Here is a 14,780-nt window from a genome sequence, read left to right on the forward strand (position 1 = left end):
CTTATGTTCTTAATTTGAAATTAATGCTGTTGTATTTTAAAGACCAGAATAATTCTCCCTTTGATCTTAGTTTTCATTTAGAAAATATAATTAAAAGAAAATAATTAATTTCTGGAATATAACATTACTCTGAACAGGATTAATATATTATGAAGATAATTTTGCATAAAATAGATTAATTTTTAATTCATTGCCTGTATTAGAAAAAAAACATACAGGGATTTTTTTAAATCGCAGGGTAATTGACATATTAGGGCCCTGTTACCGTGCAGTATGACTAGATTTTTTTTTTTTTAATTGTACCTTTTCTCTTTTTTTAACCTGGTTGAAATTATTTTCAGGTAATTACACCAATGCCTTTTTCCACTGACTGGAGCACTTTCCAAGTCCAGAACTAATTGCTGCAATTAAGTCAACATTTGTTACTTGATGGCAAAGTAGTACAGATTGTCACTCTTTTGAACTTTAAATCAGACTGTTGATTATAATAAATGGCTGGTGAAGGTACAAAATATGAGGTGACTTTCATTTATAATGCACTGCTCCAGGTGTTTTTTTCTACAGTTTTGCCATAATCCTTTTAGCATAACATATTTCTACATTTCTAAACCCATGTTAACCACTAGAACTGATTATCTCATTTAACACTCAGAATGTGTTCCAGGAATGTGAATAGCGGTGAAATTCTTTGATCATGGCAGTGCTGCTGTACCAGAAATGTGGCAATTCCATGATGTGCCCACTATTGCATAGTTCTCTACTTGGATCCTGATGTGAGCCCCTGCTCTGTGCTCACCCTCCTGGAGCAGTAAAGTCCCACCCATGTCAGTAGGCCGGTGGTGATCATTGCACCCTGGCTGGGCTACTCTATGCAGATGTTACTGAAGACTGGCAGCAGACCACAGACCGCTTGAATCCTCCAATCTCTTGGTGGATGTGGTCTTGGCCATTGTCTCCCCAGTCTTTTGGCTGATTTAAAGTTCAAAAGAGTAGCAATCTAGCCTGGGGATTTCTGTGAGGGAGCATTCAATGACCAGCAATTAGAAAGGCAGGAGTTTGTGCCCAGTTTCATGGCACCAAAGTGCACAGGATAAGTGGATGTCTTTGGTAGAGCCTGATTCCAAAGCCAAGTGTGAGATAACAAATCAACACTGAACAACAAACCAGTGTATGATAAAGTTCAGATAATTATGCTTCAGTGGGCTGGACTATATAACATAACCTAGGTTTTACATTAGCAAATAAGTAGAAATTCTGCCTGGCCGGCAGGAATCTCAGAATTGTCATGTATGTACACTGACAATAAATCTGAACTTTTTACGATGACTCCATAGACCCTTCATCAACTGTTCCTTTGTCTTCGACCTGAAATGTCTTAACTATCTTTTTCTACAGATTCTTCCTGAGTTTTCCAGAATTTTCAGATTTCCACTATCACCACTTTTTATTTTCACCATCAACTTCACTTTTTTTAATTCTCTTGAGTTATGTTTTGTATAATTTGTACTTTGATTTTTCATTTAATTTTGAGATGACTTGCATTCAGTTTGAGAGTCAGAAACAGGTGGACGTCAAGATTTGAGATTGCTTTATGTCATTTAATAGTTCAGAACATGTAATATTGCGTGAACTTGTCTTCTACCTGCTATAAGGCAGACAGACAGTCGTTATTAATGTCACCCAGTGCCCTTAACAATATGAGGAATAAAGAAGCAACAGAGAGTCCCTTCAGAGTCACTGAGTGACCGTGGATTCACCTCCAGCGCTCCTGCAGCCACACAGACTCCTGTTCGATCTATCGGCAACCTGAGGCCCATATCCAAACCCCCGATACCATCAGGAAGTCTTCAGCACCCGAGAGCCTTCTTGCCCTCAGCACCCTCGCGAATCCCGGCTCTGATAACCTGGTTCCCATAAGCCAGTCCAGCAGGGCGTGCAGGTCTCCCGACCACAAGTCGCCCACAGCCTTTGTGGGTACCTCAGCTGCTGAGCCCCTCGCTGGTCCGCCGCTGTATCATGGCTGCAAAATAACGAGGCCTGTTATGTTAATCCGATCTCTGTAGACATTTCTGAGAGGGCAATGCTTCTATAGAGTTCTCTGCCCCAAGGGTGATATAAACATTAGAAATAAATTAATGAGAGTTAAATATTTGAAAGATCAAGAAATTGAATGTTTTGGGTAACTGGCACAGAAGAGGAGTTGAGGCCAGCTTAGATCAGCCATGTGGGGCAGGTTTGAGGGTCCTGATGTCTGACTCCTGCTGCTAATACCTAGTGTGTTTTGTTAAACTGAAACTTGTGTTTTTCTCTCTCAGTTTTTATAATTTTAATTCACTAAAGGCTGTTGGACCCTTTTCCGTATGTTTATTCTAAATCATTCTTGGACATTGATTTTCCACATTCTTTTTTTTGATCCTAGGGATATTTAACATGTATGTTTACATTTTTGAAAGCTTTAATTGACTTAGTTTCGATCAACATCTAAGGCAATGTTTTTTATGTTGCAATCTCTTCATGTATTTTATGTCCGTAATAGAATCTTCGTTCACCTTAGTTGTTCACTTAACTAGTGTAGAAGAAGCGTGCTCCAAAATTAATCCAACTTGTGGAGGAAAGACAATAGTTATTTGATAAAGAAGTACAATGACTGATGTTGATGGAATCTTAAACAATCTTAAACAATCAATGAGATTCAGGAGCAGCATCCATGGGGAGAAATGGTCAGTTAACGTTTCAGGTCTTCACCCTTCATCGAGTATAAGTAGGATTATGCTTCAGCATCTCGTTCATTGCTCCACAGCTGCTTGATGTTGGACACGTTTCCAGGTAGCCTGGATTTGCTGAATCAATCTGAAACATATTAGGTGTGGTTTCTGGTTACTGCAAGAACCTTCCTTAGCATTCAGCATGAGTTCTGTCCATTGATGTCCTAATAAACCAGTCCCAAAGCCCCAGATTTCTTCCTGATGGGTCAATTTTTCTCGAGCTTTGAGAAGAACTTCAAAGTACAATATTATTCCCAAAGGTAATATGAGTTATAAATATTAATTGGACTCTTGCTGGTTCCATGCTCTTTTTAAATAAAAACTGTCATGTTGATCTCGTTGTCCATGCCCAAAGCTATTTTAACATAAACTGAGTCAGTAGAAATGAATTAATTATTTCAAAAATAGTAAAATTTAGCATTGTCTTACAAAAATTACCTGTCAACAATATTAAATTTCTAATTATCAGTCCACCTGTCCGTTTTAGATTTTATACATTAATGGAGCGCCGTGCTTTCTTTAACAGGGGTAATAGAAGTGTATAGAGTAACCAAACGAGTTGAGCTTGGAATCAAAGCCACGGCAGTGAGCAATGAGAAGCTCCAGTTGCTGATAAAGGAAATAGAAAGGATTTGGAGTAGTTTAATGATATTCATGTCTCTCACCCCCCTAACGGTAAGGCTTCCACTTTATTTTGAAATGAATTTTATTTCCAGTCAACACAATATCTTTGAACTTCCATTGTATGCCAAACTGCAGCTTTAATATTCCAATTGATCATTTCTCTGGGTTAAAAAGTGGAGATTGCTTTGTACAACATTATTTTTGGAGAATTATGGATAATATAACATGCTGTTTTATTACAGACTGAGAGCTACATCTTGGGTCTTAGCAAATTTAATAAAGCTGGTTGTATTTTAAATAGATAATATGTATATGGTTTCACCTTTGGAGAGTGGATCGTATGATCCTATCTCAGCAAATTCACCTTGTTGACTCAATATTTCATTTATTCCTTAAGATTTTGTTGAGACTCTAGTTTTCAGTCTAATAAAGAGCAGTGAAATAAGGTGTATGTTAAGTGTATCTTAATAAGGAATTAATCCCTTGAACTTCATCTCTTATCTTGAGTTAAGTGTTGAATTAAGCTAGTGAGCAATGACTTATTGCTGATTTCAACTTGGAGATCATTTACCAATTTTCATATTCTAGTAAAAAAAAATTCTTATACAGTCCGGAGGTTTTGTTAGCATTTTGCCATTCGTAGTCTTCATTCAACCGGATACAGCTTTCTTTGTTACTTTCAAGTGTTGTAGAGGACATGGTTTAAGATTGAAGGGGGAAAATTATAAGGGGAACATGAGGGGAAATTTCTTTACGCAGAGGGTGGTGGGGATGTGGAATGAGCTTCCGGCAGACGTGGTCGAGGCGGGATCATTGGTTACATTTAAGGAAAGACTGGATCGTTACATGGATAGGAGGGGACTAGAGGGGTATGGACCGGGTGCTGGTCAGTGGGACTAGGAGGGTGGGGATTTGCTACGGCATGGACTAGTAGGGCCGAACTGGCCTGTTCTGTGCTGTAAGCGGTTATATTTACATGGAGAGGAGAGGACTGGAGGGGTATGGACTGGGTGCTGGTCAGTGGGACGAGGAGGGTGGGGATTTGCTCCGGCATGGACTAGTAGGGCCGAACTGGCCTGTTCTGTGCTGTAAGCGGTTATATGGTTATATTTACATGGAGAGGAGAGGACTGGAGGGGTATGGACTGGTTGCTGGTCAGTGGGACGAGGAGGGTGGGGATTTGCTCCGGCATGGACTAGTAGGGCCGAACTGGCCTGTTCTGTGATGTAAGCGGTTATATGGTTATATTTACATGGAGAGGAGAGGACTGGAGGGGTATGGACCGGGTGCTGGTCAGTGAGACGAGGAGGGTGGGGATTTGTTACGGCTTGGACTAGTAGGGCCGAACTGGCCTGTTCTGTGATGTAAGCGGTTATATGGTTATATTTACATGGAGAGGAGAGGACTGGAGGGGTATGGACTGGGTGCTGGTCAGTGGGACGAGGAGGGTGGGGATTTGTTACGGCTTGGACTAGTAGGGCCGAACTGGCCTGTTCTGTGCTGTAAGTGGTTACATGGTTATATGGTATATGTAGATTCAGGTTTCTTGTTGAGCTCAGAAGCTGATGTAATTTTCCCCCCATGAACTGAAGCCCAAGTAGCTTTCAGCAGATAGTCAAAGAAATGTTGAATGATTTTAAAATAAGATTTGTCAAATGTACATTGAAGAGAGAATTAAAAATGTGAGTTTTCTTCCTGTGACTGCATTCCTGTGGAACGACGCAGAAGGTAAGGAAATGTTTCATTTTGTGTGTGTCGGGGTTAAATTGGTAAGGATGTATTACATTAATTTATGAAAAAATTTATTCCCAGTTATGGCATTTTGAGTACCTTGATGGCTAAATATTTCACACTTGTTAAAGTTTAATGTAAATTTATTATACGACAAAAGAAGAGATTAATGCAAATCATACTGAATTTCAGTAATATGCTATGAATTCTTCGCAGATCTCCATCAGTAATTTTGAAAATTTTTACAGTGATTCTTGATGTGAAAGTGGCAATTTAATAAAACTGATTTTACTTCTGTTGTTTCCATGAGACAATTTTTTTTTAAAATCACCATATTGTCCTCACATTAAGTGCAGTTACAAACATACCTTAAAATAATCTTAAATACCAAATCAAACTTATTAAAACAGTATATACTCTAGTTACTGAAGTGGATGCTGGAAAGCTGTTATCATTGCTGGGTAACTGTATTTAAAAACACATGCATGAAGGTTTAAACAAAGCTGCACTGGCAAAAGAAATTGTTTTCCTTGAACAGCGATGAATTCTCAGATCCAATGATCTTCCATTACACACTGGCTTTGATTTTATAACCAGAATCCTTCTCCTGAATTATTTTAAAGTTCAGTGGGCCAGTTTCTTCGTTAGTACAGGTACACAATCCTTTATCTGGAACAATGTGTTCCGAATTTCGAATCTTTCCGGATTTCAGAACAAAAGCCATTTGCCCCAGATGCCACCTCACCCGCCCGAGTTGCGCTGCCGTCTCTTCCCCCTCCCCACTTGCCAGTTTTTGGAGCTTTCTGGATTTTAGATGTCCAGCTCAAGGATTGTCTATCTATAGTACTTGTGTCCCATCTTTTTTGAAATGCCGCTTAAAGGTCCAGTCATGAAACCGCTTGGACAATATAAGCAGTAAAACTGATCGCTACAGCCATAACCTATTTTTCTTTCATGCCTCAAAAGAACCCTAACTTGGAAGAATCGATTCCCAGTGTAACCAAATTGAGGTGCTTTGACAAAAGCTATAATTGTTATATCTGCTCTGGACCAGCCATAAAGCTTGCAGGAACTGAATGATTGAGTGAGAGAGAGCGGTGTTCTTTTATTTTACTGCTTTTCATCGGTTCTTAAATTTCAGCCTTGGATTGACCAAAGTTGTAGCTTCCCATTCCACTCAAAGAAAGGGATTGTGGGAAATCTTGCTAATGTATTTCTCCCCTCCTCTCTCTCTGCACACACAATATATTTTGATATATTGATCTAACACACACACACACTCTTCATAGATTTTATGTTACTATTGCAACTGTTATGACAATTGTAATCAAAATGGAGCTTTTGTTGTCAGTAGTTCAACCCCCTAGTTTATTCAGCAATCTTTTAACTAGTAATTTGGAGATCACTTGCACTTTTTTACATCTGGAAAATGTTGGTCTTTTGTGAGGGCTGAGACTGTACAGTGTTGGATGAAGCACTCTTGTAAACTTTCTAACGCATTAGACAAAACTGATTGTCGCTGTACTTGGATGAAAGTGCTCACTTTAAAGTATCTCAGAGTATAATCTAAAAGAATTCAAATTCAAAATAACAGGAAAGAGACATCGGGATCCATCATTTAACATTATGTCTGTGTAATGGAAAGATCCAACCAATAAATCCAATTTAACTGAATCTTGATCCATTTGCATTCGTTGCAGCCAGATGAAAACTCTTTGGATTTCTCTTCCTGCATCCTGCGTCCTGGAATAAAAAATGCAAAAGAGTTAGCCTGTGGAGTTTGTCTACTTAACGTTGACTCCAGAAGCAAGGTAAATGCAAGCTTAATAAAGTGTTCTCACGTTGTAGCAATTATTTACTTAATGAACTAACATTGCGATCGGTAACTTGCATAAACAGTCTCGCCCAGTAAACCTCCGTCTGTAGCTATTGATGTGTATCTTTTCCTTCACTAATAAATTAAAAGCTGCAAAGTATTTTGTGGTTTTCGAGCCTTGGTTACACAGCGTTATTGGACTGCATTGGAGCTCCTTGCATCACCGCCTCAGTTGTCCCAGTCATGCACTGTCCATCACCACCAGATGGCTAAGGGCGTAACAAGGCTCAGAGGGAACTAAATCATATTCCTAAAACTTTTAGAAGTTGCTTGATTGCCTACAAAGAGGCACTAACCAGCATATGAAATTTCTTACCTGAACACTACTCTACTGAGTCCTTTCAACCAATGTGAAATAATAAAACGAAGCAGTATGAGGGGATAAATAAAGGATTATTTGCTGACTTTCTAAAAAAGAAATCATTTCCACTCATATTAGTACTAAACTGTACACTGACTTCACATCTCACTTGTTCCAGAACGAAGAAAACGTGGAGGACCACCCAAAACACGTATGACCTTCTAAAAGCTATATCTACATCTTCCAAGTTACTATGGAATTGGGCTAAATTAAAATGACTTCTTGAACTGGCTACAAGTTGCTATGGAATTGGGCTAAATTAAAATGACTTCTTGAACTGGCTACAGGGATAACCTTGATATCTTATTCCTTGCACGATCATTTTGGGTCTTGAGTTAATTTGAAATTGTTTAAAATCTGTCGTCTCTTTTCACCTGCTGAAGAGTTTCTTTTCCTGATGGTGTTGCAATTGTACTTTTTTAGATTGCATGGGGAATTTGGTGATGCCTGGATCAAAACTGAGTGGTTTTAACATGCATGTTGATGAAAGATGATGCATTTTACTAATAACAATGAAATTTCTTGCAGTTAACAAATACAATATATTTTAATGATAGAACATATTTGTTGGATGCAGTAAGGCATTGCTTCCGATGCAAGTTCTGTACCTAAATGTACAGGTTTAAACATATAAATGTCTGTTTTAGTCACAATAGAACTGCTTTATACTGTATTCATTTTTAAATTTAGACATACAGAATATTAACAGGCCATTTTGGCCCAGAAGTCCATGCCGCCAAATTTACACCCAATTAACCTAGACTCCTGATATGTTTTGAACGGTGGGAGGAAACCGGAGCCCCTGGAGAAAACCCATGCAGACATGGGGGAGTACGTGCAAACTCCTTACGGACCGCGCAGAATTCAAACCCTGGTCCCCATCGCTGACGCCATTACAGCGTGGCACTAACCGCCACGCCAACAATGCCACCCCTTTATTAGACAATTTAGAGGACTGATTACCTTTCGCCATGCAAATGCACAATCACCTGAATCAAAATAATATTTGATCCTTGTGATTCAAGATGGAGTTTCATTCATCAATCAGTGATGCATTTGTTGATGTTGACAAGGGGCTGTCAGGTACATTCAGCCTGACCTGGGAGTTAAGCAGTGAATCCTGGTGGATAAGAAGAAGAAATAAGAGGAGATGTAGTCATATGGACCCTTGTGTATATTCCGTCATCTTTGATATGTGGTCTCAACTCTGTTTTCCTGTCTGACCCCGTAACGCCTGACGCTCTTATCTCAGTCAAGAAGGTACTTCATCACTCTCTATCCGAAGTTCTCCATCTCAGAGACTGAACAGACATTTCGGACCTTAGCATTTCCTCAAAGTATAAGAGAAAATAGAGAAGCAGCTGAATTAAAGGGTGGGGGAAGAATGTGAGGGGGAGTACAGATCAACTCACAAAAGGTGTTTAATTGGATATGATAAGAGGAACGGTGAAAATTGATTTTGGTTTTGTGAAAAGAGAGAGAGAGATAGAGTTGGAGGAAAAGAGACAGGAGAAAGAAGATGGGGGAAAGTTCAACGGAAACCAGAGCCATTGGTGTTAATGCCATCCATTTTTTTTCACATTTCTCCAGGGTCGGTGCCAGAACAAGTCTTAGTGGGGGGGGGGGGGGGGGGGGGGCATTATGGTACCTGCGGGAGGGGAGCAATCTGACGCTCGAAAACTCGCTCGGGGGGGGGGGCAGAAAGGGGTCACTTACCATGTTAATGCGGAGTCCCGTGGTCCATATGCCATGTGCAGCCAAGTTTCTTCTTGCGCGCACACGCTAGTGCCGGCTGGCGCATGCACAATGGATTGGAGTACTGGGGCCACTCCTGTCACTTGTGTCAGAGGTGCCGACACTGGATTTGTCTATACGACAAATTCATGACTAATTCACACATCAAACGTCATCAGTTGCCTTCAATTTAATGCTTGCTACTCATCCAGGAAGGCCAGTATTTCTTACTGTGCAAGCAACAGACTAATTGATGTGTTCACAACACTTATCAACCAATATTATTAATTTATAATGTTGGTGTCAGTAGTTTTGTCCTGCTAATCCACAGGGGAATGCGTCAAGCCATGGGCAATCCAGACTAGGAAGGTCCAAGATTCAAAGTCCAAATTTATGACATCAGATTCTTTTTCCTGAGGGCGAGGCAGAATGACCACTTATTAGCACAATGTGTGCATGGTGGAAACCGCTGCTGTTTCAACTTGAGAGTGGTGCAGCAAAAATATTTGCTTCTGACCATTTAGTGAAATTTCAGATGGAAGAATGCACGGCCAGCTGAGAACACAAGCAGGTTTTCTCGGTTATGTAGAAGCACACAGCTGTTGTTAGAAGCGTTCTTTAATGAGGGGACAGAATGGACAGGGCATGTTGGATTTTGCGCGATGATACACCATTCCACGGCATATTAAGATACTGGAACTACAAAGACATATCAGAATGGTAGAATATTTCTCTTGAAAAGCCTTAAAATTATAGCCCTTGAGTTCATCAATGCGCCTGAATTCAAATTACACTGTAATTGTCAAAGTATTAATTAACAGATTGCAGCAAGAATCCATAGTTAACCTTTCGAATGGAAATGGAACAATGCATTGGATTTAAAGAATGATTGCAGATAATTATGTAGAAAATTAGTTGTAATTTCTTCTGTGTAGAATTGTGAAACCTCAAGAGAATTTTCAAAATGGAAAGTAGGTGTTAAGGAACTCTTCATCTTGAGTGGGAAGTAGGTGTTGATGAACTCCATCTTGCTGCGGAAAGGTGTTGAACTCTTCATCTTGCTGCAGAAAGAAGGTATTGAGGAACTCTTCATCTTGAGTGGGAAGTAGGTGTTGAGATCTTCATCTTGAGTGGGAAGTAGGTATTGAGGAACTCTTCATCTTGCTGCGGAAAGAAGGTGTTGAGGAACTCTTCATCTTGCTGCGGAAAGGTGGTGTGGAGGAACTCTTCATCTTGCTGCGGAAAGAAGGTGTTGAACTCTTCATCTTGAGTGGAAAGTAGGTGTTGAGGAACTCTTCATCTTGCTGTGGAAAGAAGGTGTTGAGGAACTCTTCATCTTGCTGCGGAAAGGTGGTGTGGAGGAACTCTTCATCTTGCTGCGGAAAGAAGGTGTTGAACTCTTCATCTTGAGTGGAAAGTAGGTGTTGAGGAACTCTTCATCTTGCTGTGGAAAGAAGGTGTTGAGGAACTCTTCATCTTGCTGCGGAAAGGTGGTGTGGAGGAACTCTTCATCTTGCTGCGGAAAGAAAGTGTTGAGGAACTCTTCATCTTGAGTGGAAAGTAGGTGTTGAGGAACTCTTCATCTTGCTGTGGAAAGAAGGTGTTGAGGAACTCTTTATCTTCATCTTGCTGCAGAAAGACAGTGTTGAGGAACTCTTCATCTTGCTGCGGAAAGGTGGTGTTGAGGAACTCTTCATCTTGCTGCGGAAAGAAGGTGTTGAGGAACTCTTCATCTTGAGTGGAAAGTAGGTGTTGAGGAACTCTTCATCTTGCTGCGGAAAGAAGGTGTTGAGGAACTCTTAGGAACTCTTCATCTTGCTGCGGAAAGAAGGTGTTGAGGAACTCTTAGGAACTCTTCATCTTGCTGCGGAAAGGTGTTGAGGAACTCTTCACCTTGAGTGGAAAGTAGGTGTTGAGGAACTCTTAGGAACTCTTCATCTTGCTGCGGAAAGAAGGTGTTGAGGAACTCTTCACCTTGAGTGGAAAGTAGGTGTTGAGGAACTCTTAGGAACTCTTCATCTTGCTGCGGAAAGAAGGTGTTGAGGAACTCTTAGGAACTCTTCATCTTGCTGCGGAAAGGTGTTGAGGAACTCTTCACCTTGAGTGGAAAGTAGGTGTTGAGGAACTCTTCATCTTGCTGCGGAAAGAAGGTGTTGAGGAACTCTTCATCTTGCTGCGGAAAGAAGGTGTTGAGGAACTCTTCATCTTGTTGCGGAAAGAAGTAGCGTTTTCAGGACTCTGTTGTTCTGTTTAACAAAAACAGTAGAAGTGTGTTATTCTGGCTGGAAGCCCATGATTAGTGGTGGTCACATTGGATCGGTGTTGGGATCCCTATTGTTTGCGATAAATTTAAATGACTTGGAAGAAAAAGTAGATGGGTTAGTAAATTCACAAGTTATGCAAAGACCTTCTACAGGGAACCCTGCCATTGGAGAGCAGCAGTAATCATCAAGGATCCACTCCACCCACCATCAGGAAAGAGGTACAGGTGCCACAAGATTCATAACACCAGGTTCAGGTACAGCATCTACCCCTCCACCATCAGACTTTTCAACAAAAAACTCATTCAGGGACTCCGACTTTTGCACTTCATATTTTTTTCCTCTCTGCATTGCAGTTTATTTGCATTACTTTGTTTACATGTGTAGATTGACAACCAGCAGGTAATAATCCTTGCCTGCAGGAAGAAGAATCTCTGGGTTGGATGTGATATCATGTCTGACAATAAATTTGAAATATGGTGGAATTGTGGGCAAAGTAGAATATAAAAGTTACAGATAGAGACAGAAAAATGGCAGTTTAATCTGGGTGAGTGTGAGGTTTCGCACTTCCAGAGGTCGATCGTAAGGATGATGTATACAGTTAATGACCAGACTTTTAAAAGCATTGATATGCAGAGGAATTTGGAGGTTCAGATCCATAGCTGAAAGTGGCCACACAAGTAGACAGGTTGGTAAAGAAGGCTTGATGAATGTTTGGACAGGACATTGAATGTAAAAGTAAAGAAGTCGTGTTTCAACTATAGAAGACTTTGGTTAGGCTGCACTCCCCATTACAGGAAGGGTGTGGAGACTTGGAAAGGTTCAGAAGAGATTTACTAGGAATGTTGCCTAGGTTAGAGGGTGCAAAGAGGAGAGATTAGATAAACCTGATGTTGGAGACTCAGGAGAGACCTGATAGAAGTTGATCATACTATGAGAGGCATAGGTGGAGTAGACGGTCAGAATCTTTTGGGAAGGGAGGTTAGTTTAGGGAGATGTGCAGAAACATGGTTTTTATTCAACAATGCTAGGCGCCTGGAATGGGCTACCAGAAATAGTGGTGGAAGCAGATACAGTGATAATGTTTAACAGGCTTCAAGATTGACACATGAATATGCAGGGGAATGGGGCATATGTATCATGTGCAAACAGCAGAGATTTAGCTTAATTTGGGCATCATGTACAACATAGATATGTGGGCCGAAGGGCCTGTTTTCCTTGCTGTACCGATCTACGTTCTATGTAGTAAAAACACAATGCTGGAGAAACTCAGCGAGTCAAGCAGGGTTCTTCATGCATCAAAAATAAAGTCACATAACCAACGACTTGGGATTGAGCCCTTCAACAGGATATTATTATCTTTGCTATATAAAGTACCCTGTTTGACCTGCTGAGTTTCTCTAGCATTGTGTTTCGACTTCAACCACAGTGTCTGCAGACTTTCATGTTTTACTTTTCTTCTCTGTAGCTTGTTTTGAATTTAAATTTAGACATACAGCACGGTAACATGCCTTTTCGGCCCACAAGTCCATGCTGCCCAATTTATACCCAATTAACTTACACTCCCAGTACATTTTAATCAGTGGGAGGAGACCAGAGCAGACACGGGGAGAACGTACAAACTCCTCACAGACAGAGTCCCGATCGCTGGCACTGTAAGTGCATGGCGCTAATCGCTACACCAACCATGCCTCCCTGAATGAGGCTTCAAGGAAAGTGTGAATGAGTAATTAATTTGGGGTATATTCTACTGTCAGACTATGTATTTACACCTCACTTTTCCTTATGAAGAATGCCTGATGAACTTGTTGTTTTGAGCTGCACTTTAGCACAATTTATTGTTAATTAGCACGGGATATTCCACACCATGGCCCTATCCTATTTCTCCTTTTGTTTACCTGGATTCATAACAAATGTTGATTCAGAATTGAATTAATATGCTAAATGCATTCACATTATGACATATTTAAATCCCTCATTTTACCAAATGAGATGCCATTTACATTAGCCAGATGTTCTCCCAGAGTAATTTTTGTCAACAATATCACTCGATCGGGTTTTTTAACTCTTAACTCTTTTTCATTAACACCCCTCCTCACATGCTGCTCTCTACTTGACTTTTCCTTAAATAAACTGCTTTGATCAATCTATCGTATTTGCTCATGAGAAAAGCACAGGAATCAGGTGAGGGATTTGTGCCTGCCAAATAGAGGTTGACTGTGTGATGCACGTGACATGTATTATTCCATACCTTCATCCCACTGAGGTTAATGAAATTAATTTGCAGCATTAACATCTGTCAAATTCTGTCCACTGCAAATTTTAACCTGGAGTTCAAATCATTTATTTATCCTTTCATATTTTAATGCAATTCTGACCTATAGTTTACATTTACACTCTGCCAATACTCAAATTTGATCTTTGAAGCCTCATTTGTTCCCTGCTCTTGTTAGATAGAGTTCATGGAACTAATTTCAGTGCAGAATAATTCATTCTTCCATGCGCATTTTTATTGGGCTTTGGTTGGAGGAGGCAGCTGCTTTAAAAGGTGAGCATTACTTGAAAATCTCAGACAATCCAGGGCCAGATATACTAGTACTCTTTATCTTTGCTACATAAGGTGCACTGTTTGACCTTCTGAGTCTCTCCAGCTTTGAGTTTTTACTTCAATCACGATGTCTGCCAACTTTCGAGTTTCACTCTTTCAGTCTGTAAGCTTAAATAAGCTTCACTTCTCAACTTCTCAGGGTACAGCTTTCCTAATGCTAAAACAGTTTAGACTACAATTCTAGTTGCCTGAGGCTTCATAGATCAAGTACATTCACCCCCCCCCCCCCCCCACCCAGTGCCTTGTGTGGTAAATTAGGCACTAAATTTTTGAGTGAAGTCTGACAAATATTGTGTACATTCTGGAACTATTGCTTAAGGAATACCTTGTGGAAAAATTCTAATTAATAATGGTTCAAATATGGTCATCCTTAATCAACTGACCAATCAAATTACAAGTAGAAATAAATGCATCAGAGAAAATAATTACAGATTATTTTTGGTTTCTACTAGTTTTAAATGTGGCATGCTGATTCAAGCACTATAACCTCTGAGAATTTGGCATGTCATTTAAATAGATTTCAAGTCTACTTTTATTCTTGTAAGAATAACTTTTAACTCAAGAAAATTTGATTTCAAAATTCCCGTATTTTGTGAGTAGTTCATAATACATAATATGCATTCTTCATTGACTTTTCATACACATTTTACTGTATATATTTATGTATAGTTACAACTTACAACAAATTACTCACCTCTTCCCCATCTCCCCAAGTAAAAAGCTGTAACCTTTCAATAAGTCATGAGGTCATGGCAACAGGCCCTTCAGCCCCATTTGTCCACACTGATCAAGTTGCCTCTCCATACTCGACCCGTATCCA

At 40.1% G+C, this 14,780-nt stretch overlaps 1 protein-coding gene across 10 annotated transcripts in view; it reads left to right on the top strand.

The window, feature by feature from the left end:
* synrg (synergin, gamma) overlaps window positions 1-14,780 on the top strand; it is a 98,970-nt gene that overhangs the window by 77,786 nt on the left and 6,404 nt on the right. For 6 of the 10 annotated variants that reach the window (XM_069910426.1, XM_069910428.1, XM_069910434.1 and 3 more), the window contains 3 exons: window positions 3,292-3,440; window positions 6,821-6,931; window positions 7,476-7,508. In XM_069910426.1, the coding sequence (XP_069766527.1) occupies window positions 3,292-3,440; window positions 6,821-6,931; window positions 7,476-7,508 (293 nt within the window). Of the gene's footprint in view, window positions 1-3,291; window positions 3,441-6,820; window positions 6,932-7,475; window positions 7,509-14,780 lie in introns of those variants that run through there. The other 4 variants (XM_069910427.1, XM_069910430.1, XM_069910435.1 and 1 more) reach the window with 2 other exon arrangements.

Source organism: Narcine bancroftii, chromosome 14, assembly GCF_036971445.1.
Source record: "Narcine bancroftii isolate sNarBan1 chromosome 14, sNarBan1.hap1, whole genome shotgun sequence".
In the NCBI taxonomy this organism is placed as follows: Eukaryota; Metazoa; Chordata; class Chondrichthyes; order Torpediniformes; family Narcinidae; genus Narcine; species Narcine bancroftii.